A 25,902-nucleotide genomic window follows, 5' to 3' on the forward strand; every position below is an offset into this window, starting at 1 on the left:
GTGTGCAGCTTGTATATCAGTACAGATGAACTGTCCTCTGGAAATAACTGAACATACACCATTATTGTCTAAATACCTGGCAACCTTGAAACCGTGCAAAGCCACACGTCCTATTTATCATGTTTTTTGTCTGCTTGACCGAACCATACAAATTTGTGTATTTTGTATTAGAGCAGTTAAAATGTGGTGCTTGGAGTCCAGTTCCCTCATACTGACCGCTGACCACCACTAAAAAATGCGGAGGAACATCAGGAACACCCTGAAACTGAGTTACAGTGCAGTGGCCAGGGTCATACAGCAGGGTTCCACTCGGAACAGACCTCGCAAGGGTCAACCAAAGAAGTCGAGTCCCCGTGCTGGGTGTCGGGTGCAGGAAACCTGGCTTTAAAAAACAGACACGAGTGCTGCAGTATTGCTTTGAGGTTGCAGAAGCAGAAGGTCCAATTGTCAGTGCTTAGACCATACGCCGCACACTGCAACAAGTCAGTTTGCAAGTGGGGTTTGCTGAAAACGAACTGTCCAAGAGCATGAACTGCTGGGACTATGTCCTGTGGTCTGATGAGACTAAGATCAACTTGTTTGGCTTTGACGGTGTCCAGCATGTGTGGCAACGCCCTGGGGTGAAATACCAAGAAAATTGTGTCTTGCTTACAGTCAAGCATGGTGGTGGTAGCATCATAGTCTGGGGCTGCATAAGTGCTGCTGGTACTGGGGAGCTGCGGTTCATTGAGGAAAACATGGATTTCAAATATGTGACACAGTGGCCAAATATGTCTCCAAACCTGGACCCTATTGAGCACCTTCGGGGCGTCCGCAAGCAAAAGGTGGAGAAACGCTATGTGTCTAACATTCAGCAGCTCTGTGACGTCATTATGGAGGAGTAGAAGAGGATCCCAGCAGCAACCTGTGCAGCTCTGATGAACTCCACGCCCAAGACGATTAAGGGAGTGCTACATAACAATGATGCTCACACTAAATATTGACACAGTTTTATGTTTAATTAGGGTGTACTCACTTTTGTTGCCAGTTATTTAGACAATAATGGCTGTATTTTAAGTTATTTTTAGAGGACAATAAATGTGTACTAGTATACAGCTGCATATTGACTACTCTAAAATATATCCTGGTTTCTAAAAAAAGTGTTGTGAGGGGTGTACTTACTTTTGTGAAAGGGAATATGGGTTTGGGTCTCAAGTGAAGGGAAAATTCACGTTACCGCAATTATGTGCCTCCAGATTTTGTGGGGGAGAAACACATACGACTGGGAAAAGTCCATGTAGTGTCTCTTTTCTCCAATGTGTACAGCTGAGTGGTTTAGAGTCGAAAGCCTGGCAGAGGGTTTGGGATTTGAACGTGCAGTCTTCTGGTAATTATTAAAGAGCGTGAGTCGGTGAACTTGTAGAACTTCACCGAGTCAAACCGGCGAGTCACAGCATAGTCAACTTCTCCAACTAACCTTCTATACAGTATCTTAATAAATGCGATTGTCCATCTCTAGGTTGCGAGTTTGGGAACTTCTGCCGAAGCTTGTGGATTCGTGCTGTTCGCAAACACAATGCAAGATGTTCGTTCAGGCCCCGGAGAGTTGGCATGGCATATAAAGCGTCGCGGTGTGCTTGCAGGAACTCACACAAAGGCCCTATTGTGCACTCCAGTAAGCCACGGACTCCCAGTTCACATTGTTCTGCCGAAGGTCTTTTTCGAGCGATCTGGCTTCCGAGGTGCAGCGACATTCCTCAGCTGCAGGTCAGGTCATCAGGAGGCTAGAGACTTAAGAAACACAGCTCTTGCTGCAATGTCCTGCCATGAATGCACCCTGGGGCCTCGAAAGTCACCGGGCTCCTCTTTTATAGAATGATGGGACGTCATTAGGTGTAAATCATTAGGTGTGCTGTGAAGCCAAACCGGGGGTCAGAGGTAGTGATTAGCCATTTCGATGTATTCCATGGAAACCCTTTGAGGGGCGACACTTTGGAGCAACACTGGAAATACGGTAAATGTTTGTGCTGGAGATATTTACAGGCGGGCTTTTAGTTCTTTTCTGCAGGACTGAAGAAGGGCTTCTGCTTTAAAATAAAAATGGCAGAAGGATGGTGATCTATAAAAAGCTGTGCTGGCAAGTTCAAACTTATGAACTCTTCGGCTGTAAATCGCCGACTCGATTCGAAACAGCAGCAGCAAAAACGCACCCTGTAAATTATTAACCAACATGGAAAACAGAAAATTAGGTTATGGGTTTTACTCAGATGCCCAGCAGTGGAAACTTGATGGTGTTGGGATTTGAACTCATGGCCTTTTGATCCAAAGTACAATTCCTCAACCAATAAGCTACCACATAAGTTTATGGACACCTAACCATGAGCTTTTGTATTGCTTGCACATCCCATTCCACATTTAGTCCTCAGTGGCTTTATAAGAACCTTCACTCTTCTCAGAACTAGATTTTGGAGTGCGCTTGTGGAGATTTGTGCTCATTCTGCCACATGGGTGTTAGTAAAGGCAGGTACTGATGTAGAGTGGAGAGTCAGCAGTCAGCATTCCAATTCATCCCAAAGGTGTTCAATAGGGTTGAGGTCAAAGCTCTGTAGTAGGCCACTCAAGATCTTTCACACCAACTCATATAAACCATGTCTTCATGCATCAGCATCCCTCAGCGAACAGTTGATAACCTCAACAATAATGGAAATAGAATGAATGGGCTCTCAGAGTTACCAAGATGGGAAAAGGTTCCCATTTGAGTCTGGTTCTTCTAAAGTTTTCTACCTATATATATAAATTTCAGGTAGATGGTACTTGTCAAAGAAGTCTTCACAAAAAAAATGCAGCCTTGCAGTCCCACACGGCCAGTTTTTACAACTTCCTCTCATAGCCAGAAATCTGTGCTACAGTAGCTCTTCTTTGTGTGATCGGACCAGCCAGGTAAGTGTTCACCTAGCATGCACTTCGATGAACCTTGCCTACCTCATGGTCTCCAGCTGTCTCTCTTTAAAATAATATCCTCACAAGACCTGCCATTTTAGAAATCTGACCTAGCCATTATTAGCCATAACAATTTAGCGCTTGTTTAATTTACTCAGATCCTTTTGCTTGCCCATTTTTCCTGCTTCCAACATGTCAATTTTGACAACTGAGTAACTTGTTGCCCAGTATATTCCACCTTGACAAGTGCCACTGTAATGAGATACTCAGTGTTATTTACCTCACAATTTTTCACCTGGTCACTCGTAAAATTAACAATCCTTCAATCATGTGGCAGCATCACAGTGTATAAGTCAAGTCAAGTTTATTTCTATAGCGATTTTGACAACAGACATTGTCTCAAAGCAGGTTTACAGAATTCAACAGTTAAGGTGAACGATGTATATTTATCCCTGATGAGCAGCCATGGCGACTGTGGCAAGGAAAAACTCCCTTAGTTATGAGGTAGAAACCTTGAGAGGAACCAGACTCAAAAGGGAAACCCATCCTCATTTGGGTGACATCAAGAGTGTGATTATAGTCTTTAAAACAATACAGAACACTAGAGAGTGAGAACTAACATGAGCACTGAAGTGTAAGATTATGAGAAATGAGTTCTTTTTTTTTTTTTTTTTACAGTCTTTTACAGTCATTTGAGATTATGGAACCAGGAGCTACTGAGCAACTCATAAAATAGCTCAAGCTCCAGCTCCAGCTTCTCCATGCCAGAGCCTTTAAACACTCAAGGAGGTCCAGTGTCCAAACGCCACATGAAGTGGGATCCAATGGGCACTGGTACGGCTCTAGATGGTTCGGGATCGGCATCTACCTCTTTAAAGGTCCACAATCTATATAAGGTGGGACGTGACAAAGGTATAAGGTCATAAACTTCAGTTCAGTTCTTTAATTCACATCATACATGTGGCACGTAAGGCAAATACGATCTCTGGAACCCTGGTTTGATTGTGGGTTATAGTTGTCATGCAGGCGGCTTTGACTAGTTCTGGTTTTGCTATATGCACAATAATCATTAGAGTTTACACAAAACATGTACAGGTGCATCTCAATGAATTAAAATTGTCGTAGAAAAGTTCATAGAAAAGCACATAGACTGAAGTAGTTTAAGTTTTTGTGATGATTTTGGCTCACATTTAACAAAAACCCACCGATTCACTCATCTCAACAAATTAGAATATGGAGATATGATCAAAAACAGCTGAGAAGGTTTCCTGAGGCGTCAAAATGGTCTCTCAGTTTTGGTTCGCTAGGCTACACAATAAATAGGGAAGACTGCTAATTTGAGAGTTGTCCAGAAGACAATCATTGACACCCTTCACAAGGAGGGGAAGCCACAAACATTTATTGCCAAAGAAGCTGCACAACCAAACAAGAGAACCGCAGCCTTGAGAGGCTCGTCGAGCAAAATCCATTCAAGAATTTGGGTGAACTTCACAAGGAATGGACTGCTGAGGTCAAGGTATCGACTCAGGCTGGGTTCAAGGTATTAGGAGCCACCACACACAGAGGTGACAAGGAATTTGGCTACAGTTGTCATATTCATCTTGTTAAGCCACTCCTGAACCACAGAGAACATCTTACCTGGGCTAAAGAGAAGAATAACTGGACTGTCGCAATCCAGTGGTCCAAAGTCCTCTTTTCAGATGAAAGCAAGTTTTGTATTTCATTTGGAAACCAAGGTCCTAGAGTCTGGAGGAGGGGTGGAGAAGCGCATAGCCCAAATTGCTTGAAGTCCAGTGTTAAGTTTCCACAGTCTGTGATGATTTGGGGTGCAATGTCATCTGCTGGTGTTGGTCCACTGTGTTTTTTAAAAAGTGCAAAGTCACTGCACCCGTTTACCAAGAAATTTAAGAGCACTTAATGCTTCCTTCTGCTGACCAGCTTTATGGAGATGCTGATTTCATTTTACTGCAGGATTTGGCACCTGCCCACTCTGCCAAAAGCACCAAAAGTTGGTTAAATGGCCATGGTGTTGGTGTGCTTGACTGGCTAGCAAAATTTACCAGACCTGAACCAAAAACTGCAGATGAGTTGAAGGCCACTGTCAAAGAAACCTGGGCTTCCATACCACCTCAGCAGTGCCACAGACTGATCACCTCCATGCCACGCCCAATTGAGGCAGTATTTAAAGCCAAAGGAGGGCTCCTTTTGGGCTCCCGACCAAGTATTGAGTACATTCACATGTTCATACATAATGAAAAGTAATGCAATCCATAGGTTCAGGTCAGTGGTGACTGGGCCACTCAATGGCAATCACAGACTCATCCCAAAGCACCTCCTGCATTTTCTTGTTTAGGTGTACTTTTTGAGTGTGGGGGAATTCTTCTGCAAAAAAATATGCCCATAGCTTGATACCATTACCACCATACTTCACCAAAGGGTCACATTCGCTACACATTCGCTGTAGGTAATGAACTAACTGCTCCAAAGATGGTAGAGAGGTTCAAACCTCTTGAAATATTTTGGGTCTCTAGTTTCCTCCCAACATCCAGAAACACGTCAGTAGGTGGACTGGTTACACCAAACTGCCCCTGGTTGTGAATAAGTGTGCGAGCGTGTGGGCAAGGTGCCAGGATTGGATTCTACACGGAACAGGATAAAGCGCTTATTAAAGAAACTGGTTTTTATGCAGTTGGAAAGAATTCAGTCTTGGATTTCATCAGAAACTGGTTTCCCACGGATTGAGAATTCTTCAGCACAAGAACAAAATGAAAATACAAAGAAAGACAAACAGCATTGCATCTTCACACAGAACCACGCAATGATCTTTGGGTTCTTTGTAATTCCCATAACTGAAAATCTTTTCCAACATTTGCACATTTTGACTAAATGACCAGCAATAACTTTGGGTTCCAAACTAAGAGGCTCACCAATTAAGGTTCTGGGTTACTGATCAGAAGGTTCAAGGTTCAAGCCCCAGCATCCAAAGAACAAGTCCCAAAGTCCCAAAGCAAAGCCCTAAACCTTCTCTGTTGAAAAGGTGCCATATCAAGGCTGACCAGCTTTCTAGTACAAGTCCCCCAAACCTGGACCCCTAAAACACCATAGAAGGATCTTATGGAAAGATCTTTTTTAGGGAGGCTATTCTATAAAGCCATGTGATTTCCAAATATCTCACTATAACACAGTATAGATATTTGGAAATCACATGGCTCTATATAATGTCCTCCCTAAACGTTTTTGAGAACTTTTTTCCTTATCGAGCTGTTAAAATGCTTCTTGTTTGAACAAAATCGACGCATTTTTACAGCTCGATAAAGAAAAAAAGTCCTCAAACGAACGCAGAAAATGCAAACAGACCTGAATTTCTTTATAATGCTTAAGTACAACACGACAAAAAAACAGTAGACATTTCCACAACGGTCATTAAATCAATTGAATAATAAACAGCCACCGCCCTGCTCTTGTCAGAGCCATTTGGAATTTATGGAACAGGTTCATTTTAAGTTTTAAAACAAGTTTCAAACTTTTCCTGCCCCGGGTAAAGATTATGGGTTAAAGCAGGTCAAGTAGCTTTACACATTCAGCGGTATCTCAAAAAAATTCTAATAATTTGGCTGCTCGTGTTAATCTTTAAACACACTTGCAGCCCAAAACCCACAGATATGAGAAGTATTGAGAAAAAGTGCGAGATTGAATACATATTCACTATAGCAGATATTGACCAATACAATTCTTACATTTCAAAAATCATGAGTGAGAATGAACTGCATGAACCAGACACACCAGCTGCAATGTGCAATCCAAAGCAAACCAACTGGCAATGCAAGAAGTCACTTAATCAAACAAGGTCATATTGGTTAATCTGGAGCTCAGAAAACAAATAGAGTAGACACTTCATTTCCCCACTTCCTTTTTTAAAGGTGCTTACCGGCAAGTCGACACTGACATCCGTCCCGTCCAGCAGCGACACTCTGCATGTGATGATGGAACTCGCATCTCCGGCCGCAGGAATATGCGTTTGTGCTCGCTGGGCTTCCCGGAGCCGAGCTTTCTCAGCATGCTTACGGCCAGAGCGCCGGCCCAGAGTCCGCCGCAGGAAACTCAGCATGACTGCACTTTAAAGTGGTCCACCCTGAGCGAGACGATAAGGGAAGAATATAGTTCCACCAGTGCAATACACTTCTGAAATAATAGATGGGTCTCGTCTACTTTGAAAGTGCATCATCTATATTTTGTTTTTGAATAACTACATAAGTATATATAAAGTCCTTTGGGGTCTCAGGAACTCAACAATATCATTCACATAAAAAATACAAAAATAAAAACCAGAAAACAACTGACCATTACCAGAAAATAAATTGAGCAATAATCTTTCAACATTGTTTCCCCAATGTCCAATCACCAACCAATATTATTTCTCAATGTTCAATCAACATTCTCTCCCAATGTAAAAACAACGTTGTTTGCCAGTATCCTGGCATTAAATAATGTTTCCTAAAGTCCAATCACCAATCAGCATGGTTTCACAATGTCAAAACCAACTAATGTTTCATATCATCCAATCACTATTCACTATGTTTGCCAACGTCCAATCACCAATCATTGTTTCCCACTGTCATAACAACCTTATTACCAACCAATATTGTTTCCCAATGTCCAATCACCAACCAATAGTTTTTCAATGTCCAATTAGCATTGTTTCGCAATGTCAAAACCAACTAATGTTTCTTATCATCCAATCACCGTTCACTATGTTTGCCAACGTCCAATCACCAATCATTGTTTCCCACTGTTATATCAACCTTATTACCAACCAACATTGTTTCCCAATGTCCAATCACCAACCAATATTGTTTCTCAATGTCCAATCTACATTGTCTCCCAATGTAAAAACATTGTTTGCCAGTATCCTGTCATTAACTAATGTTTCCTAAAGTCCAATCACCAATCAACATTGTTTCGCAATGTCAAAACTTTGTCAAAGTCCAGTCACCAACTAATTTTTCCCATCATCCAATCACTATTTACTATGTTTGCCAACGTCCAATCATTGTTTCCCACCGTCATATCAACCTTATTACCAACCAGCACTGTTTCTCAATGTCCAATCTACATTGTCTCCCAATGTAAAAACATTGTTTGCCAGTATCCTGTCATTAACTAATGTTTCCTAAAGTCCAATCACCAATCAGCAGTGTTTCGCAATGTCAAAACCAACTAATGTTTCTTATCATCCAATCACCGTTCACTATGTTTGCCAACGTCCAATTACCAATCATTGTTTCCCACTGTTATATCAACCTTATTACCAACCAACATTGTTTCCCAATGTCCAATCAGCATTGTTTCACAATGTCAAAACTTTGTTTTCCATCGTCCAATCACCATGTTTACCAATATCCAATCACCTATAAACATTGTTTCCCAATGTCCAATAACACAACAGGATTTTATCTGCCTCATACAGATGTTATTTATCAGCTGAAGACCTGAACCTGTGCAAGACAATTTTGCACCTGCTCTCCACAGTGCTCTGATCCGCATCCAAACAAACTGTTCAAAACAAACATCCAAACAAATGACGTAAACACATCCACGTTTAAGCAAATGCCACACAAAACCGATTTTTATAATCAGATTTTATAAAATTGACATTTTAACAAGCATATCAATAAGCTATAATAGAAATAAATATATTGCATATTCCAATTTCAGATAAAAAATGCTCTTCATTATTTATATTCAATTGTGTTTATAAGGAGTACACTGCAATAAAGCGCTCGAGCTGCTTTAATACAAAGCGTGTAAAATCTTTTCCCAACCGTTTTACGATAGACCCGCCTTCTGCGCGATGATTGGCCAATGAGTCTCGCACAAAACGGTTCAACCAATGGGAGCGCAGAAACCCGGTTGGCCCTAGTTATTCGCGTGAGAGGAGGCGGGATTTGTCCGGATTACGGGTGAAGAGAAATGTCGCCATAGCAGCCCGTGTTGCTCAGCCACTTGTTGATCCAGCGATCGAGAGACAAAGCGGTTACTCACGGCAGCGGAACGTCTCGGTCCCGAAGGAGGGGAATTAAAAAAAAGCTCTCCGATCCTCTCACAGCACCGCGATGAGCGTGCACGCCGCCATCCCCGCACTCAGCCCTCGCACTAATACAGCGCTTTCCCCCAGGAACTGCTCCAATCCAAACTTCAGCTTGGTTTCCCCACGTCCCGAAGATGTAGGCGCTCCCCCTCCTCCTTCACCAGGAAATGACGTCATATAAATCCCTACGATTAGATTTGCATTTAAAGAGGTCGCGTGTGCAATGAAGCGTTACTTCATATTCTTCTTGGTGGTGTTCTTGTTTTTTGTCTCCCCACATTTCTTTTTTTCACAGGACGCCGGTTTCCACGAACAGTTTCCACATAAAAACTCCAGAATTAATCCTTTCATAGTTCTTCTTTCTGTCTTACATGGTTACAAAACTCAATTGTCCATATTTAGTTAAAATTAAAGGCAAGGGCCAGGAGGGAAATTTCAGTCACCAGCTTTGGCATGCCATTAAATGTTGTGCTCCACCTGATACCACCCCATCCCATCATGCCTCATTCCACCTTACAAATTCCCACCCCACCCCACCTGGTCCCACTCCACAGTACCCTGTACCACCCCACAGGACCCTATACCAGTGGTCCCCAACCTTTTTTGCGCCGCAGTTTAATGTCGGACAATATTTTTCACGGACCGGCCTTTAAGGTGTGGTGGATAAATACAACAAAATAAAATCATACGACTATAAAAACTGGTATTTTCTAAATATAATAATAAACGTGAATCCACTGTGTTGCTTTTTTGGTCATTTAGCTCGCTTGGGGGTTTAAATTTTGCGATAATGTATTATGTATTAGCGGCCGGAGCCCCTTTAAGAAGGTAGTGGATGGAGGTAAGACATATGACCGAGGTATCATGACATGCATCAAGAGTGAGTCATAGAATCAGATAATAAATAAAACGGACATAATGTAAGTTATGTATTCTTTCCAATTGACCCACAGACCGGTGCCCCACACCACCCAATCCCATCTCGCCTCATTTCACCTTAAAACATCCCAACCCACCCCATCCTGTCCCACTCAACAGCCCCTTCTACCACCCAACCCCCTCCCATCATGCCTCATTCCACCTCACGACATCCCAACCCTCCCTATCCTGTCCCACTCCACAGTACCCTGTACCACACCACCCCATCACATCATGCCTCATTCCACCTTACAACATACCAACCTTCCCTATCTTGTCCCACTCCACAGTACCCTGTACCACCCCGTAGTACCCGATCCCATAGTTGCCTAATCCTACCCTATTCCTTACCGAATTACTCTTACTGTTCACAGTCAATGCGGCTTGGTCCGTTAGTAACAGCATTTGACTCTTTTGTGTACTATGTATGTGGAAGAAAGGCAATAAAGCTTGATTTGAGTTAATGCCTTATTCTACCTCACAACATCCCAATCCACCCTACAGCACCCTATATCACCCATCCCATCCCACCTCATGCTGTCTCCCACCTCACAGCACTAAAACCCGTCTCCAATCCCATTTCAACTGCTGCCACCCACAGCCTCCCAACCAGTGCTCCAATTGAGTCAAGTCGTATGGGGGTCCCCAGTTGTTGCGTAATTCATATATGTTTTACAAAAATAATCTTGAGGACCTCCCTAAGTCTATTTTTTATTCGTCATGGAGGGTCCCGGATCCCTCCAGCACCCCCCAACTCGATCTTATTCCATGCTGCACCATCCCACCTCATCCCAATCCCTCCCAACCAATGCCATCCCCCAAAGACATTTTGTCAGTGCTGGAATGGAGTCTTTTAATCCAAATATCACTTTCTGTGTAAAGCTCATGCGCTTAACTAACAAATCCACATCTACAATATCATACTATATATTTTATTTAAAAGCTATACTCTAATCATTCTTTTTATATTAGCCACATCTGCAAAACCCATAATTTATTTTTCGAAATGAATCATTTTGACAAGTGCACACTGGTGAATAGTGGACTTTGCAACAGCACCACCAACTGGCCACTCGTAAAAAAACAGTTTCTAATACATGTTCTTTTGGTCCAGCATGAAAAAGCCTGAGGTCATTTACTACATCCTGACTCACAGCATTGTGTAGCTGCATCGTGAACCAGCAAATTCCTTAGAACTGAATTCCACTGGTGACTAAGAGGGAACAACAATAGCAGCGTTTGTTTGTGACGAGAAAAGAGAATTCTCATTTTTGGTTCGCCTGAGCATCTCAGTAAGTAGGAACAAATTTTCAATTTTGTGGGATTGTTTAAAAAAAATGGGAGGATGTAAAGCATTACTGGTAGAACAATACAGGGTTATGCTGTGATGTTTAAAGCACACAAGATGCTCCTGAAGAGCTAATCCAGAAAAACAAAAGGTTTGTAAAAACCTGGCCATCAGACTTCCCAAACTCTAGAGTTTTTGTATGATGTAATATTAAAATTTCCCAACACTGGAAGAAAGAGAGACAAACCTGTGCACAAACCGAGGTCTATGATGACATGGTTTGTAAAAGACTAGAAGAACTTGAGAGTCCTACAAAAAAAGCCCTAGTCCTCAACCCCAGTGGACACTTTGGGATGAACTGTAGCTGTATGCGAACCCCCACAGTCACGTCCCAAAATCTACTGGTGTAGTGTAGAGGGTTATTTTTTTTAGCAGAAAAAGAAGAAATACATTGTGAAGGGGAATCTGATCAGAAAGTCATAAGTTCAAATCAAAGCATCATTAAGCAAACACTCTTGAGCCCCTTAACCAAGGCCCTTAAATGAGGCCCTCAGCTGCTTTAATTATGTAATTGTTGCTCTGGATGAGGGAATCTGACAAATGCTATTAATGCATTAAATGTTAAAACCAGGGATGTGAAAATGAACGCAAATTCATTTAAACGGCATTTTTATTAACGCGCGATTGCCGCGTTTCCGTTTGACCGTTTTTTTTTTTTTTTTTTAGTAAAAATGTAAATAAATATAAAACTGGTCAAATTAAAACCTTCAATGCAAAACATTTATTCACAACATAATTTTTTATTTTTTTTTACTCAGATATATAAAAAAAAAATAATAATAATTCAAACGTCCGGCAATTAAAACCATCCGTGTGGAAACATGGCAAAAGATCCGTTGGTGTCTTGATGATTTACGTCATTTTAAACGACATAATTACTTTCAAACGTTGTTATTCCTTCTGTATTTATGCTCTATATTGAATATAGTGTCACTGATAAACACGTTTGTTGATTAGAGTAATAAAAACTTGATCGACAGCCCTAATTAAACCCCAAACGAAGGTCAGGTGACCAAACACCTTTGGCCATGTGGTGTAGTGGATGAGGTCTTCCAGATGAAAAAATATGTGGCATTATAAACATCTTGAGAACATCAAAAAGGTGAACGAACCTCTTCACGAAGACAAGGACACCCTTGTTACGATTAGCAAAGCAAACTGTACTTGTTCAACACAAAAACATTCTGCAGGAGAATCCAATATGATTCAGGCTCTGAAGAGCAGCAGGGGGAGTGTAGTTAATGTAGTGGTCTTTAAAGCCACTCTGCTTTTGCAATCGATCTCTGCTGGAATTTATAAACGCGGGTCAAAATCATTAACCCGGAGACGTGCAGAAATCCTTTTCTACTGCCATTCCAGCAGAGGGGGCCAAAGTGAAAGAGGATTAAAAAAAACCTAGAGATTTGCAAGCTTTAAAGCTGACCTGTAGAAATATGAACATTCTCCCCCATATGTTTACACATGAACCAGATGTGAAATCGCTTTATTGACGCAAAAACGAAACGTGACGCTTTTATTTGAAAGATATTTTAATATACAACATCATATTCACACTGACTATTTACAAAATAAACAAGTGGCACAAGGTAACAACTTTCTTTTGTGGGGGTACTTAAGTGGGGAGGGGGGGAGGGGGGAGATAAATATAAATGTCAACAACTTTAGAAATGTTAAATTGTTTATTTAGTAGCTACTATGAGCCTCTCTGTTAAAAAAAAAAGAAGAAGAAGAAAAAAAAGTGCTGTCCTTTTCAGCAAGGTGTGAAAGATTTATTTAATTTATATATATCTATATATTTATTTCTCAAAAATAAACAAAAAATAAAAACCTGAATCATTTGCTGGGTTTGTTTCTAACCGGACATTCAACGATAGCGTAGCGATTGGTCCTGAAACCTGCTTCGAAACGCGACTATTTCATACTATACATACAAATACGCAGAGATAGTGGGGAATTCACAGCACAAATTGAGATGCAGCTTCCTGAAGTAAACAAGAGGTGTGTGAGGAACTTGTTCTGAAAACCCCCAATCCTACAGAAAGTCTATCCAATCCCTCAGACAGAATGTTTAAAAAAAAAGGAAAGGCAACCCATTTTAAAAACCAGTGGTTCCTGCAGAAAAGTTCACCACATCCACTCATTTAGAAATTTGGATTAATCCTGTGCCCTCCCACAGGAGGTCTGATTTATATACCCCCCCCCCCCCTCCTGGATCCTCTTAGATGGGTCCCTGGGGGATTCCAGTCCTGCAACACACCTCTAATTTGACTTGACGGGTGGGACATGGGCTTGTAAAAGCAGTGCATCTTCTGTCTGAAAGAGGACGTCCAGTGGACAAGTCAAGGTCACGTCCCAATCCAGAACAGGACGCTGATGCTAGATTCAGCGAGACCTCAACATATTGAGACGGGGCCACACACGCTCAGAACAACAAAGCAGACGATCCTTATAAAGCTACACACATCAGACGACTTACACACACGGTCACACTAATTCTCCCCCTCCGCCGGACGCTGGGCCGCATATGCACCAGAGCGCCATCCACTGAGTCACAATATCAGCACGGAGCAACATATGAGCTCACAGCTTCAGACGCCCACACACACTCTAGCTTTCATCCTGTTTGCAAACCGACGTGTGTACGTGTGGTATTGATTAGAATATCTCTCTCACACACACACACAACACGTTTCCTGTACCTGTGTGTGTGTACAATGGGGGGTGTAATAATATTCAGTAGAAGCTTATCCGTAACAAGCTGCATCTTTGTGACCTGAGGAGGCCTGTTCTTACTGCTCGGAGATCTGTAATCATGGCTAGCTGTGCTGACAAGGCAAGTTGAAGAGGCACGCATGGAAACAGCCATGCATGCCCATGCCCCTCCTCCCTACTCACACACACACACACACACACACACACACACACACACACACACACACACACACTCCAGAGCAACAGTAGTCTTTATACGCTTGTCCAGACACGCCTTCAGCTCCGAGAGCCGAGTTGCGAATGGCAAGCACTTACAAAGAGCAGGAACATAACAAGCGGCAGGTTTAGAACACAAAACAAAGTGCTTTAGGTTTCCTGGCAACCGAGTGAATTAAAAAAAAAGAAAAGAAAAAAAAAAGACAAATTATTAAAAATGCTAATAAATAAAATGACCCATTCTGAATGAAAAGGATGGGGAGGGGGGGATATAACAAGCTAGTGCCCTCTTCAGGAGCATAAATGAATTGCAGTTTTGTTGACTCGACAGGGAGGGAGTGAAACTAAAACATGATAATTATCCTTATTAAAACTCATTATCTGAATTTCTATTAGCAAGGTGAGCATATATATATATATAGACAAATTTTTATAATTTACATTTTTTTTTTATATAAAAGCAACACACACTCATGGGCCTGCCCTTTTGTACTTACATGTGGCACCACAACAATCAAATTATCAATATATTTTCACTCACGCACACACACACACATATATATATATATATATATATATATATATATATATATATATATATATATGTATGTATGTATGTATGTATATATCTCCCTGAACACTTAAATTCTCCGAGTACCAATTTCAGCTTTGTGTATTTTTCCGAAGTGGCGAATTGTTCAGTTGCCAGTGTAAAGTGCAATAGTGCTTGGTTTTAAATGTCCTACGTCTGATCCTGGCTCGAGAATGATTTTTGTCCAATACGTCCCCCTCTGGGTCTTCACAGTGCTTATCCGTCTAACGCTCTGAATGCGACCCGGACGATTTATCTCGTGCGATACGAAGCGTTAAAGACGCCGCGTGACGGCGGAAGAACTTCGACTGGATCGAATACGCGACGCGGTGCTAAAATGTCCCGTGAAAAAGGAGCGACCCGAGACTGCAGCGATAAACCGGTGGTATTGTTTAGCGCACTTCTTCGAGGCCCTGCGGCGGTGCCGGTTCCGGGGATCGGCAGGCGGAGCTCGGCGACGGGACGACGGAAGCTGGCGTCCCCGTTAGTCGGAATTGTGGGCAGTGGGCTTCGGCGGCGTGGCCGGGTTTTCCTCGTACACCTTCAGAATGGCCTCGCACACGAACTTGAACTGGCTCTGGGGGAACAAATGTACAGAAGCGCGTAACTGAATTAGTAAGAACATACTCGACCATATGCTCTTACAGAAGTAACCACAAGCCAAACTTCTAATAAGCAGAAATAAAGCCCAGATGTTCAGAACTACTCTTTTAGAAGTATTTTTGGGTTGAAGTTCCACAAACAATAGATGAGCGTTAAAAGGAGACTCACAGGGGTCTGGATCATCATGGCCCGCTGGTCCCTCATGGTTCTCACGATGTCCAATGGATACACAGGCTGACTGCACTCCATTAGACACATCGCTGTCTCCATGGTGATAAGCACTCCTGTCCGGCCAATCCCAGCGCTGGCCAGAGAGACAGGAGGGAGGGGTGAGGAAAGAAAAAAAGAGACACAGAGACAAAGAGATTAGAGATTTCTATTGAGCCCCTGGGGCTCCGTTTCGAGAACATGCTAAAATGTTGAATGGAAGGTGTTGGAATTCGGCCGAAAGGTCATTGTAAGGACAGTGTTAAACACAGCGCAGGGACCTTTCTCAGCCGTGCGAGTGCACTGGTCAGAAAGATCATACGAATAACAACTTGCGTTGAAGTTACCTGCAGTGGACGACCACCGGCTCGTCTTTCCTGGCTCTTTTACTCCGCACCAGAGCAACAAAATCCAGGAAGTCGGTCGAGTCGTCTGGCACACCGTGGTCAGGCCACGCCAGATACTGGATCTGAGTCAACTCCCTGCTTTCCTCGGTCTAAAGCAGGAGCAATCATAATATTAATAATTAAATATATGAATAAATCCATGGACAACAAACAATGTTACCAATCTAATGCATTAATCGGTTTTTACCTCTGTGTGAGTGATGGTCATGTCTCGAACCAAGAATGCGGCGTTTCCCTCCTCTGTTAGACAGGAAATTTGAAAAACGCCGTACGTGGCACTACCTGAGGAATTGGGCCAGTACTGGTGACATTTCACCTGCGGAAACCGAGCAGGGATTAGTCAACGTATCAGTTACGTGCGAGCAGATATATTCATCACATAGTGCTTACTTGACTCACACTACTGCCATTTATATTCACTTTACAGGTAACTGCCATTTTCCGTCTACTAAAAGGAAACCCCCCCCCCCCCCCCCCCCCACTGGAACATTTACTGTAAATAACTCTGCCTAGTCATACCATGGCTGAGGATTAAGGGGGCCAAGCACTAAAAGTGTATCGACAACCTATTATTGTTGTTTTCATCACATAGATTTACTATGAGGTTTTATTCAATTTGGCACACAGTGATAGAACATTCTGTTATCTACATGTTTCGGTGTACGTTCCTCTGGCCGTTCCTATTGGAATAATGACTCCCCGATTTATGACTGACAGCCTTAGATCATTTTTTGTATGCGAGGAAAGAACCATGTCGTAGGAAAGTCGTCGTCTTCTTTCGGCTGCGCCCATTAGGGGGCGCCACAGCGGATCATCCGTCTCCACACCCCCCTGTCCTCTACATCTGCCTCTTTCAACCCAACTACCTGCATGTCTTCCCTCACCACATCCATAAACCTCCTCCTTGGCCTTCCTCTTCTCCTCCTTCCTGGTGTCTCCATTATCAGCATTCTCCTACTGATATACCCCATGTCCCTCCTTCTGTACATCTCAATCTCCCTCACCTTGTCTCCAAAACGTCCTTGTCGTAGGAAAGTCCAAGGTTTGACATTGTTACTACGGTATAGACTGTTTTGAATTTCATGAGTTGGAGTAGATCTTGAGTGGCCTGCTATAAAGCTCTGACCTCAACCCTACTGAACACCACCTTTAAGATGAATTGGAATGCTGACTGCACCCCCAGGTCTCCTCGAACTACATCAGTACCTGCCTTTACTGAGACACCTGTAGCTGAATGAGCTCCAATCTCCACAAAATCTGGTGGAACATCTTCCCAGAAGAGTGGAGGTTATTGTGTAAATGGGGATTTACTACATGTAGAATGGAATGTTCTATAGTCAGGTGTGTGTGTTTATATACACATATAGACTGAATAGGAGACTTGCTGTGGTGATGTCATTTGATTCATAGCAACAGATTCCAAAAAGTGACCCTCTGAATATTAGCAGTCCACATGAGAACGTCAGAAACACACTCACCCGGCCTCTCTCCACCTGAGTGGTGAGCATAACCACCATGGACGAGCTCTGCTCCCACGTCATCTGCCAGAAGTCGGAGCATGTGTTGGGCAAGGGCCCTTGGCAGGCGATATACCGATTGATGATACTAGAAGCTGGAATTTCCATCTGAGACACACTCCATTATTGAGACGCATTCAATAAACACAATCGTGGCTACAGATAACTGAGAAGAAACGTTACGATAAACGGAATAATAAAAGATTAGACTCACATTGATGTAATTCGCGTTGATGTAGTCGTCCGTGCCCGTCAATATGACGCGAGTGGCGTCGTCTGAGGAACACAGAAAAAGCAGGCGGTAAATATTGGCACCCGGGCAGTGACGGGGAACGATCCGGATGCAACGCTACTCACAGGGTGAGATGTCTCTGTAGCGGTTTTTGGAGATGTTCTGAGGTAATTTGGCACATGACATGGTCATTCCGGGTCTTTTACGGTAAAGTTGCTGCGAAACAAACAAAAACAAACGACACATGAGCGCTTTGCGACGTCATGCCTGACGTATCGAAAATAGACAGGATGTTATTTCACACGAATCCTGATGTGCGTCATGACAGAACGCGAAGGTGGTACACATCCTTGTATCAGTTCAAGCGGAGCGCAACCACCAAAACAGCACTGAATGTGACATAGGGGGGAAGGGGGCGGGGCTTCCGGAGGCTATCGGCTCGCCTGCCAAGGACCGCGTTCTCTATTTGGCTGGAACGAGCGCGCTGCATAAATACGCACACAATCAAACAGGAAGCTATATTAGAGACTGTTTGATTAAAGACAGGAAGTAATAGGAAGTACTTGTAGAGACGGTCACATCCTGAAGAAAACACAAAACAAAAAAAAAAAGCCTTGCTGCTGTTTCGGTAACAGAACGTTTACATTAAACCTCGACGTGCTTCAAAGAGTCTTTCAATGGGCACAATATTTATTCTATTGCTGCATTACTGAAACACTGGCTTGTTTCCCCCATTTCGTTTGATTTCCTTTTATTGCCTGGAAAAACTATTACTAATTTTAAACAGATCTGGAAGTTCTAATGTCTACAAGTTATTTTGACCTTTACACAATGGGGTCACATGATGCCTGCCATGAAATCGGACCTCTCGTGCTTTTACGACTACAAGAACGCAAAATCTGCAAGGCTGCGCTACTTCTTATGCTTATCTATGAGTGAGTAGCGTGGTATTTGATAGAAAAGAACTATCAGACAGTATCAATTTTATCAAATGTATCAGTGCAGAGGTGGTTTTTTTTTTCCTTTCACAACAGGAAAACCACAGACCGAACTAGAGCTTCAACAGAAATTACAACAGTTGTACAATACATCGTGGGCGCTAAACAATCAGTTTTAAGTGATGTCGAATGCGTCTCTTAAAGACTCACGTCAAACTGAGCGAGCACGCTTCCGCTGCTCAGGCCTTCTTCCAGCTGCTGCATGGAGTCTCTCCAGGCGTCCTGATCCAGCTCCGATTGGTCCGAGGGCGATTTGGCCGGGATGTACTGGAAATCCGGCTCCATCTCCAGCTTGTCCTCCACCACATCATAGATTGCTTGAGAAAAAATTAATAAATAGAAATTGAGAGAATCTAGAAATGTATAAATGGAGTTTAAATACCACTCGCAAAAGATTTGTTCCGAAATCAATCCATCCATCCATCCATCCATCCATCCATCCATCCATCGTCAGAACTCAGAACCCATCTCTGAGCAGACACATCATTCATTCATGCTGGATGGATGGATGGCTGGATGGATGGCTGGATGGATGGATGGATGTTTATTGTCATTGCATTGTACAGGTACACAGCAATGAAATGCAGTTTAGCATCTACCAGAAGTGCAAAAAGTAGCAATTGTGCAAATAGACAAGTGCAGATATATATGTAGTATATGTACAGTGAATAAATATAAAGGCTATAGCAGTGTATATAGTATATATATATATATATATACACGTATATATACGTATATATATATATATATATACACGTATATATATATATATATATATATATACACACACACACACACACACACACACACACACACACACACACACACACACACACACACACGGATGTGAGATATTAGGCAGGATGTACAGTAAGGTATATATAGATACACATAAATAAATAAAGAATATAAATGAAGTGTTAAATTTAATATTAATATGGAATATATTTAGTGTTTGGAGTCACACACTTCTGTGACTATTCTGACTCTCCCCTCATTAGGGAAACACCTCACCGCACTGTGTGTGCTAAACTGCTGAAGCAAGCGATAGTAATCTCATTTTTGCTAAATAAGACTTTAAACAAGCCAGACGAGTGCGTTAGTCACCCTGTGACTAATCCTCATCCACAGATAAGAACCTACTGTGAACTTTGAGGAACTAAAAAAAGCTTAAATATGTGGCCTGGAAATAAATATTCACCCTGGCTTCCCCGGTATAAATGTGACTGAAGTTCCTGAAAACGATTCTGCAAATCACACATCTACTCTACAAACCAAACCTGTTACAGCATGCATACAGCTAGCTGGGTTGGTTTACATGGGTTGGAGCGAAAGATCTTGAGTGACCTGCTATAGAGCTCTGACTACAATCCTATTAAACTCTTTTGGGTTGAATGGGACCTCAGGCCTCCTCACTCAACATCGATACCTGACTTTACTGACACCCTCGTAGCTGAACGAGCCCAAATCTCAACAAGCACTATTCAAAATCTAGTTCAACATCTTTCCCAGAAGACTGTTTGATTGTTGATTGTCTCCGAAGATTGTTGAGGTTTTAATGTGGAATAATGTGGAATGGGATGTTCGAAAAGCACAGACTCATCTCATGGTCTGTCGTCCACAAACGTTTGTTTATATAAGGTATATGCTGGCATAACATTGACATTCTAACATTATGAGCGGTGAAGTGAATAACACCGATTATCTCTTTTTATGACTTTGACCGAATCGTGACGTCTAGACGTCTGGGTTGGAGCATCTCCAAAACTGCAGCTCTTGTGGGATGTTCCTTGTCTGCAGTGCTCAGTATCTATCACAAGTGGTCCAAGGAAGGAACGGTGGTGAACCGGCAACAGGGTCGCGGCAACAGGTACTTGCTTGCCTCTCTTTGCTGTCCAAAGTCTGTTTTTATGGCACGGATTTCAGATTCTGGTCAGGTTGCGGTTCCCCGTGCCGGCAATCCAGCACTTCTGGCACCAACCATTATGCCACGGTGAGAACCTCGTTTTCATGTACTTCACTGCGAGTGTATTAGAGGAACTGGACAATGGCGCACATAGATACTAAAGAAGAGCTTACCATTGGGCCTGACCAGCAGGATGAGCTCCCCTGAGTGGCTTTCACAGCTGGCCTTGATGAACATCACCACCTGGCCGTGAGTGTGCTCAGAGATATCGCGGCCGTTTATAAGAACGACCTGATCGCCCTCGTTGAGCCGGGGCACACACAGATCAGCCTGGGCAGAAGGAACCGGAACAGATGAGTAATATAGTGTGTGTGTGTGTTAGAAGATTATTAGGAAAACGCATTACTCATCAGAACGTTCTCCGTGGCTTAATAGTAACAGCTTGACAAAGTGAACGGAAGCAGAAAGCGAAGTTCTTCTAATGAACAAGAATGAGTAGTACTTACTGAAGTTCCTGGAGCCACCCGAGACACGATAACCGGCATCTTCTGATCAGAGCCCCCCTAAAAGCGAGTGTATAAAGGATTACTATATAACTCCTTAAATTGTTACGTTCAACCGTATTTTTTTGTTACGACAGAAATCCCACCGTAACGTTGAATCCGAATCTGCCGTTTTCGTCGGGCTTCATCTTGATCACCACGAGGTTATCGTGAGGAACGACGCCGTTGAGCTGAAAGGAACAATTTCAGGATTTGACCAAGCTAATGAACGTTCCTTCCTGGTTTAAAGCGTGTGTGTGTGTGTGTGTGTGTGTGTGTGTGTGTGTGTGTGTGTGTATTAAAGTACGGAAAATGCCACGGTGAGCAGACGGTTTTGCGCTCGTGACGTACCGCTGTCTTGTCCGTCGCAACGGGTACGTCGTACATCTCGTTCACGTGGTTGTCCAGATCCTGCTGAGAGTGGAAGAGGATGAGCTGACTCAGGGTCTTCCTGGATTGCTTGGGCGGCAGAGCTGGGGGTGGCCCATCTCTGCCTTCTGGCGAGCTAATGGAGGAAAAAAAAATAAAAAATTAAAAACGCAATTAGATCGGCTTTAAAATACACGTACTGTAATCCTATGTTTATCGTGGTGGTCACGTTCTGAAACCGGCCGCGATAAAAACAAAGAACCGCGATAAACGGACCGCAAAATCCTAAAAACCGTAAATCGTCCCCCCACACGCTTTAAGACACACACAGAAAACACTTGCAAGAAGATACAAAATACAGTGCACCGTTTCGCATTCATAGTGAGACAAATTAGTTATGTGGCAAATGCAATTCCGCGATAAACCCTGCGGGGGCGCAAGACTCGAACGGCAGAAAAACGAGGGATTATTGTATTTAAATTTCTTCTTTTTTTTAACCAGATCTACCGTGCATTTACCATATGTTAGGATTAAATAAGATCAGCGGCTTTCCCGCTATTCGATAACACAATCGGATCACAAAAAAAACCTAATGGCCAACTGAATTACATAAATTGTTACAGCTCTCACTGTGTGTAGTGTGTTTATGTTAAGAAACTCCTTCCAATAGTCCAAAGGCACAGGATGGGGGATGACCAATCTTGGCAAATGCCTCGTTGCCAGCTGGCATCCGGCCTGAAAACGGCTGCCATTGTGCCCTTGAGAAAGGCTCTTAACCTCAGTTGCTCTGGGAGACCGTCTTTGCAACTTACTTACAATGTATTTCGCACTGAAATAGGAGGCAGGATATGAAATGCATATCGGCAATTAGGGTTTTTGTAGCCTTCAGACTCACAGTGTGAGTGCTAGAAAACTCCATGTTCCTGCTTGTATATACACACATTCGAATACACACACAGGGTTTAAGTCATAATATCTAATGGTAAATATAATCTCCATCCTTTTCCTTTATTAATGTGGAAAAAAACAAAAAAAGACCCTTCCTTTCCATCATCCCTCCGTTCTTGTCTTTCGGAATTCTAAATAAAACGCTGTTCAAAGCTTAGCATGGGTTCGCTGTCGTGTCACACCGGCATGATTTATCCTCCTATTGTTACTGCCCAATCGGAATAAAACGAAGCCTTTACACACACGAGGCCTCTTTGCCTTGAAACGCACGGCTTTATCCTCGAAAACTGGGGCCGGTGTGTAAAATAAACAGATTTTCACAGACCCGCCGGCTTAAGAGTGACGGACAACAGAGGGGAGAGGTGAGGAGGGGTTAAGGAGGATTTCTACCACTGTTCAGCTTGATCCGTGTGCAAAAAACAACCGCATGGTAGGAAAAGATCTGCCAAGGTCATTAGGTTGGAATACACGGCGTCGGCGTTCACGGGAGCACAAAAGGAGCACGGCATGTTTTCCACAAACCCAAGCGGTACACCGGCACTCTGAGCACAGTAAACACTTTTTACAGCTGCGCTCGCCTCCCATTCCAGACTGTTTAATAACAGTGGCCGAGTGCGCGAACCGTAATCGCAAGCCACAGACGCAACAAAACGTCACGGAAATAGTAAAAAAAAAAAATAGCTAAATAAAAAAACAGACGCCGCGGTGCAGAATTAAAGCTGCTCTTCTGACCGCAGGCGAGGATCGTGTTTTCTACGTTCAAAGGCAAAAATTGCAAACCGCTCAACTCGGCAAGCCAGTAGGGGGCCGTGACCTTTAGGATTTCCGTGTTGAAATGGAATCCGAACAGAGTGGTCAGAGATGAAGTTTGCAAATAATAAATAAATACAAAAAAGGTCCAAATGCAATGGTTTCAGTGTTCATTCAAACGTCCTTAGGAACTGCCTGGTCAGGGGGGGAGGGGTCTTCATTACGTTTTCTACGAAAAGTAACACAGGCGGGTACGAACTAAAGTAATGGACATGTGAGTGGCATCACAAAATTCAACTGCAACCAATTAACGTGGAGGAACTGTCAGAGCAGAACATCAGTATTCGGTTCACACACCAGTTCTGAAGCAGAATAATGATATTTGGAGCGATAGATACACAGGATCTGAACGGCGAGGACACTCACGATGTGGAGTCGAGGCTGATGCTGTTGGCTTGCGTGGACGAGGCTGATTTGTGGTTGCTGAAAGCAGGCAGACTGGGCGAAGCGTGAATCACATGCTCCGCTAAATGTCCCATGGAAGACGGGCGCTGCCGGGGCCCCTCTTGCACAAACAGAGAGTTCCTACTGCGGGGAAACAAAGCATGTTGAGCGTTACCTTCGATTGTTCAGGCTTTAGAACCTAAAAAAGGGTGGAACAAATTTTAATAGCCGGGGATGAAAAACATGGCTTTTCGTTCTTTATTTATTATATATATTCATGGCTTTGTATTTCGGAAACCCTCCCTATAGGGCGTATCAAAATTCCCTTGATTAGTCTCAGGGTCCTGGTGCTTTCGATAGACTCACTGGTTGGGGGTGCCAGGAGGAGAGCGAGTGGGTAAGCTCCTGGTCTCCAGCCTCTCCTCAGACAAAGAGTTCCGGCTTACTGTCTCCCAGTCGGTCACACCCATCAACTTCCTCGCCAAGGGCCTGCTGGGAGATCTGAATGAACAGGAAACGTGTATAATCATGCAGAGGAAATAATAACTGGGCCATGCTGAGAAAAGTGTCAGGCGATGAACACTGTATTACGTGACTAAAGTAAATCTAAGTCTAGTTGGGGTCTTCGTCTGCTGTCGAAGTTCAAGATTCAATTCTACCCCTGCACCTTTGTTTTTTTATACTTTTTTTTCCCGGAATAAACGAGTCACGTGTCGGATCTCGGAACGCCAGGCTTATCTTGTAAAGTTTTGATGTGCAAACAATCGGATTTCGATTCGTTTCAATGTTTAACCGAGACCCAGCTCGACTTGTCATATTGTAACCAACATTTCCACAAAAACACTAATTCCAGGAAACGGGTTTCGTTCCAGGAGGTTTTTTTTAGGATACAAAATCCAGATATAAAAAAAGGACACACTGAAATGGACGAAACCAGTGCTGGATGCTTCAAATGGCCTCCAAGCACTTGAACACTCGATTTCCAAAACACTGTATATGTAGAATCGCTGGACTTTTGTGTCTTCTTGGAAAAATGCAACACTTCCATAGGGGTGAAGGTCAAATGATTGCGTTGATGTTTTTTTACTGCCTAATGCTTACTTACTTACTACTACTACACACAGGCACATACGGTATTCTAGCATTAGAAATAATCAAATCGTGTGCGGCGAACGCTAGGAATCCCTACGCCTTTCTCTTAGATTTTGGTTATTTTGGTGATGAAAAATAAGCAGTGATTCCTGCATCTTTTCGGTGTAGAAATCCATACAAAATACACATCGTATTTATCCTTAAAAGCTACCTGGCAAACACCCTGTCCTTGATTCCCTTCTCCTTGCCGTACTGCACAGACTGTGCTTCGGTCCTTCCACTAAAAAAACAAGAAAGAAACATATAAATAATTCAATATTGCATTCAACATGTAGTCCATTAGAGTTACACGACTAAAAAACATTTCCCCATGTGCTCCATAGACTTCACAAATGTTTACACTTTTAGCGATAAGCACCATTTAAATCCTGAAGGGTCTCGAAGCAAAGCGAAGATTGAATGACACTTGTTTTTTTTTTAAAAGACCCTTCATACAAAGCGTTCTCCAAGCCGGATCAAACTGGTTTTTAAAGCATCGTCTAGATTTTCAGGTGTACGTCCTAAGAATTAAGGCTAGCATGAGCTCTTACGAGTAGCGGAACTTGGATCCCAAGCTGAAGTAGTGAGAGAAGAAGTTCTTCTGAGGAGGTACGGGCTGGTCCAGCCGAAAGAAGGTGTGATGCTCGACACATGCTTTCCAGAGGTTCTTGCAGGATCTGTAGCTGACCATGTTGAAACCCAATAGCGTCTCTCTTGTCTCGTTCTGGAAGGAGGATGAAAAGGGATGAGGAGATAAGGGTGAAGAGAAGCAGAGTCTAGATACAATTTTTTTTATTTTTTTGGCTTTTGTCATTTTTTTGGTAGAATTATTTTGGTTTGTACAAACAATTTAGTTGGTTTAACTGTTGAAACTAACAAAGTGAACCAGGCAGTTCGAGATTTTTCAATGCAGTTTACGTTTTCTTCAACGGCGCTATTCCAAAGGGGGCATCGTCTCAAAGCAGCCTTGCCGCATTTAAGAATTATAGAAGTAAAATTTAAATCGAAGTGATTGATGTCTATTTATCCCCGATGAGAAAAAGTGGGGCGACTGT

At 42.9% G+C, this 25,902-nt stretch overlaps 2 protein-coding genes across 10 annotated transcripts in view; both read right to left on the minus strand.

Annotated features, from left to right (window-relative positions):
- Window positions 1-9,172, minus strand: part of epb41l5 (erythrocyte membrane protein band 4.1 like 5) — a 42,731-nt gene extending 33,559 nt beyond the window's left edge. For 4 of the 6 annotated variants that reach the window (XM_083537732.1, XM_083537730.1, XM_083537728.1 and 1 more), the window contains exons 1-2: window positions 8,962-9,172; window positions 6,848-7,051 (exon numbers count right to left, since the gene is read on the minus strand). In XM_083537732.1, the coding sequence (XP_083393858.1) occupies window positions 6,848-7,027 (180 nt within the window). In that variant the 5' untranslated portion in view covers window positions 7,028-7,051; window positions 8,962-9,172. The remainder of the gene's footprint in view (window positions 1-6,847; window positions 7,052-8,961) is intronic. The other 2 variants (XM_083537729.1, XM_083537727.1) reach the window with 1 other exon arrangement.
- A 5,606-nt stretch (window positions 9,173-14,778) lies between these two features.
- The window catches only part of ptpn4a (protein tyrosine phosphatase non-receptor type 4a), a 49,416-nt gene continuing 38,292 nt past the window's right edge, over window positions 14,779-25,902 (minus strand). For 3 of the 4 annotated variants that reach the window (XM_083537718.1, XM_083537716.1, XM_083537719.1), the window contains exons 12-27: window positions 25,399-25,571; window positions 25,020-25,088; window positions 24,083-24,217; window positions 23,699-23,860; window positions 21,557-21,710; window positions 21,313-21,396; window positions 21,170-21,226; window positions 20,837-20,993; window positions 18,908-19,074; window positions 17,885-17,975; window positions 17,742-17,803; window positions 17,489-17,635; window positions 16,198-16,326; window positions 15,951-16,099; window positions 15,565-15,700; window positions 14,779-15,370 (exon numbers count right to left, since the gene is read on the minus strand). In XM_083537718.1, coding sequence (XP_083393844.1) covers window positions 15,278-15,370; window positions 15,565-15,700; window positions 15,951-16,099; window positions 16,198-16,326; window positions 17,489-17,635; window positions 17,742-17,803; window positions 17,885-17,975; window positions 18,908-19,074; window positions 20,837-20,993; window positions 21,170-21,226; window positions 21,313-21,396; window positions 21,557-21,710; window positions 23,699-23,860; window positions 24,083-24,217; window positions 25,020-25,088; window positions 25,399-25,571 — 1,965 coding nt within the window. In that variant the 3' untranslated portion in view covers window positions 14,779-15,277. The remainder of the gene's footprint in view (window positions 15,371-15,564; window positions 15,701-15,950; window positions 16,100-16,197; window positions 16,327-17,488; window positions 17,636-17,741; window positions 17,804-17,884; window positions 17,976-18,907; window positions 19,075-20,836; window positions 20,994-21,169; window positions 21,227-21,312; window positions 21,397-21,556; window positions 21,711-23,698; window positions 23,861-24,082; window positions 24,218-25,019; window positions 25,089-25,398; window positions 25,572-25,902) is intronic. The other variant, XM_083537717.1, reaches the window with a different exon arrangement.

This window comes from Silurus aristotelis (genome assembly GCF_946808225.1).
Source record: "Silurus aristotelis genome assembly, chromosome: 3".
Lineage (NCBI taxonomy): Eukaryota > Metazoa > Chordata > Actinopteri > Siluriformes > Siluridae > Silurus > Silurus aristotelis.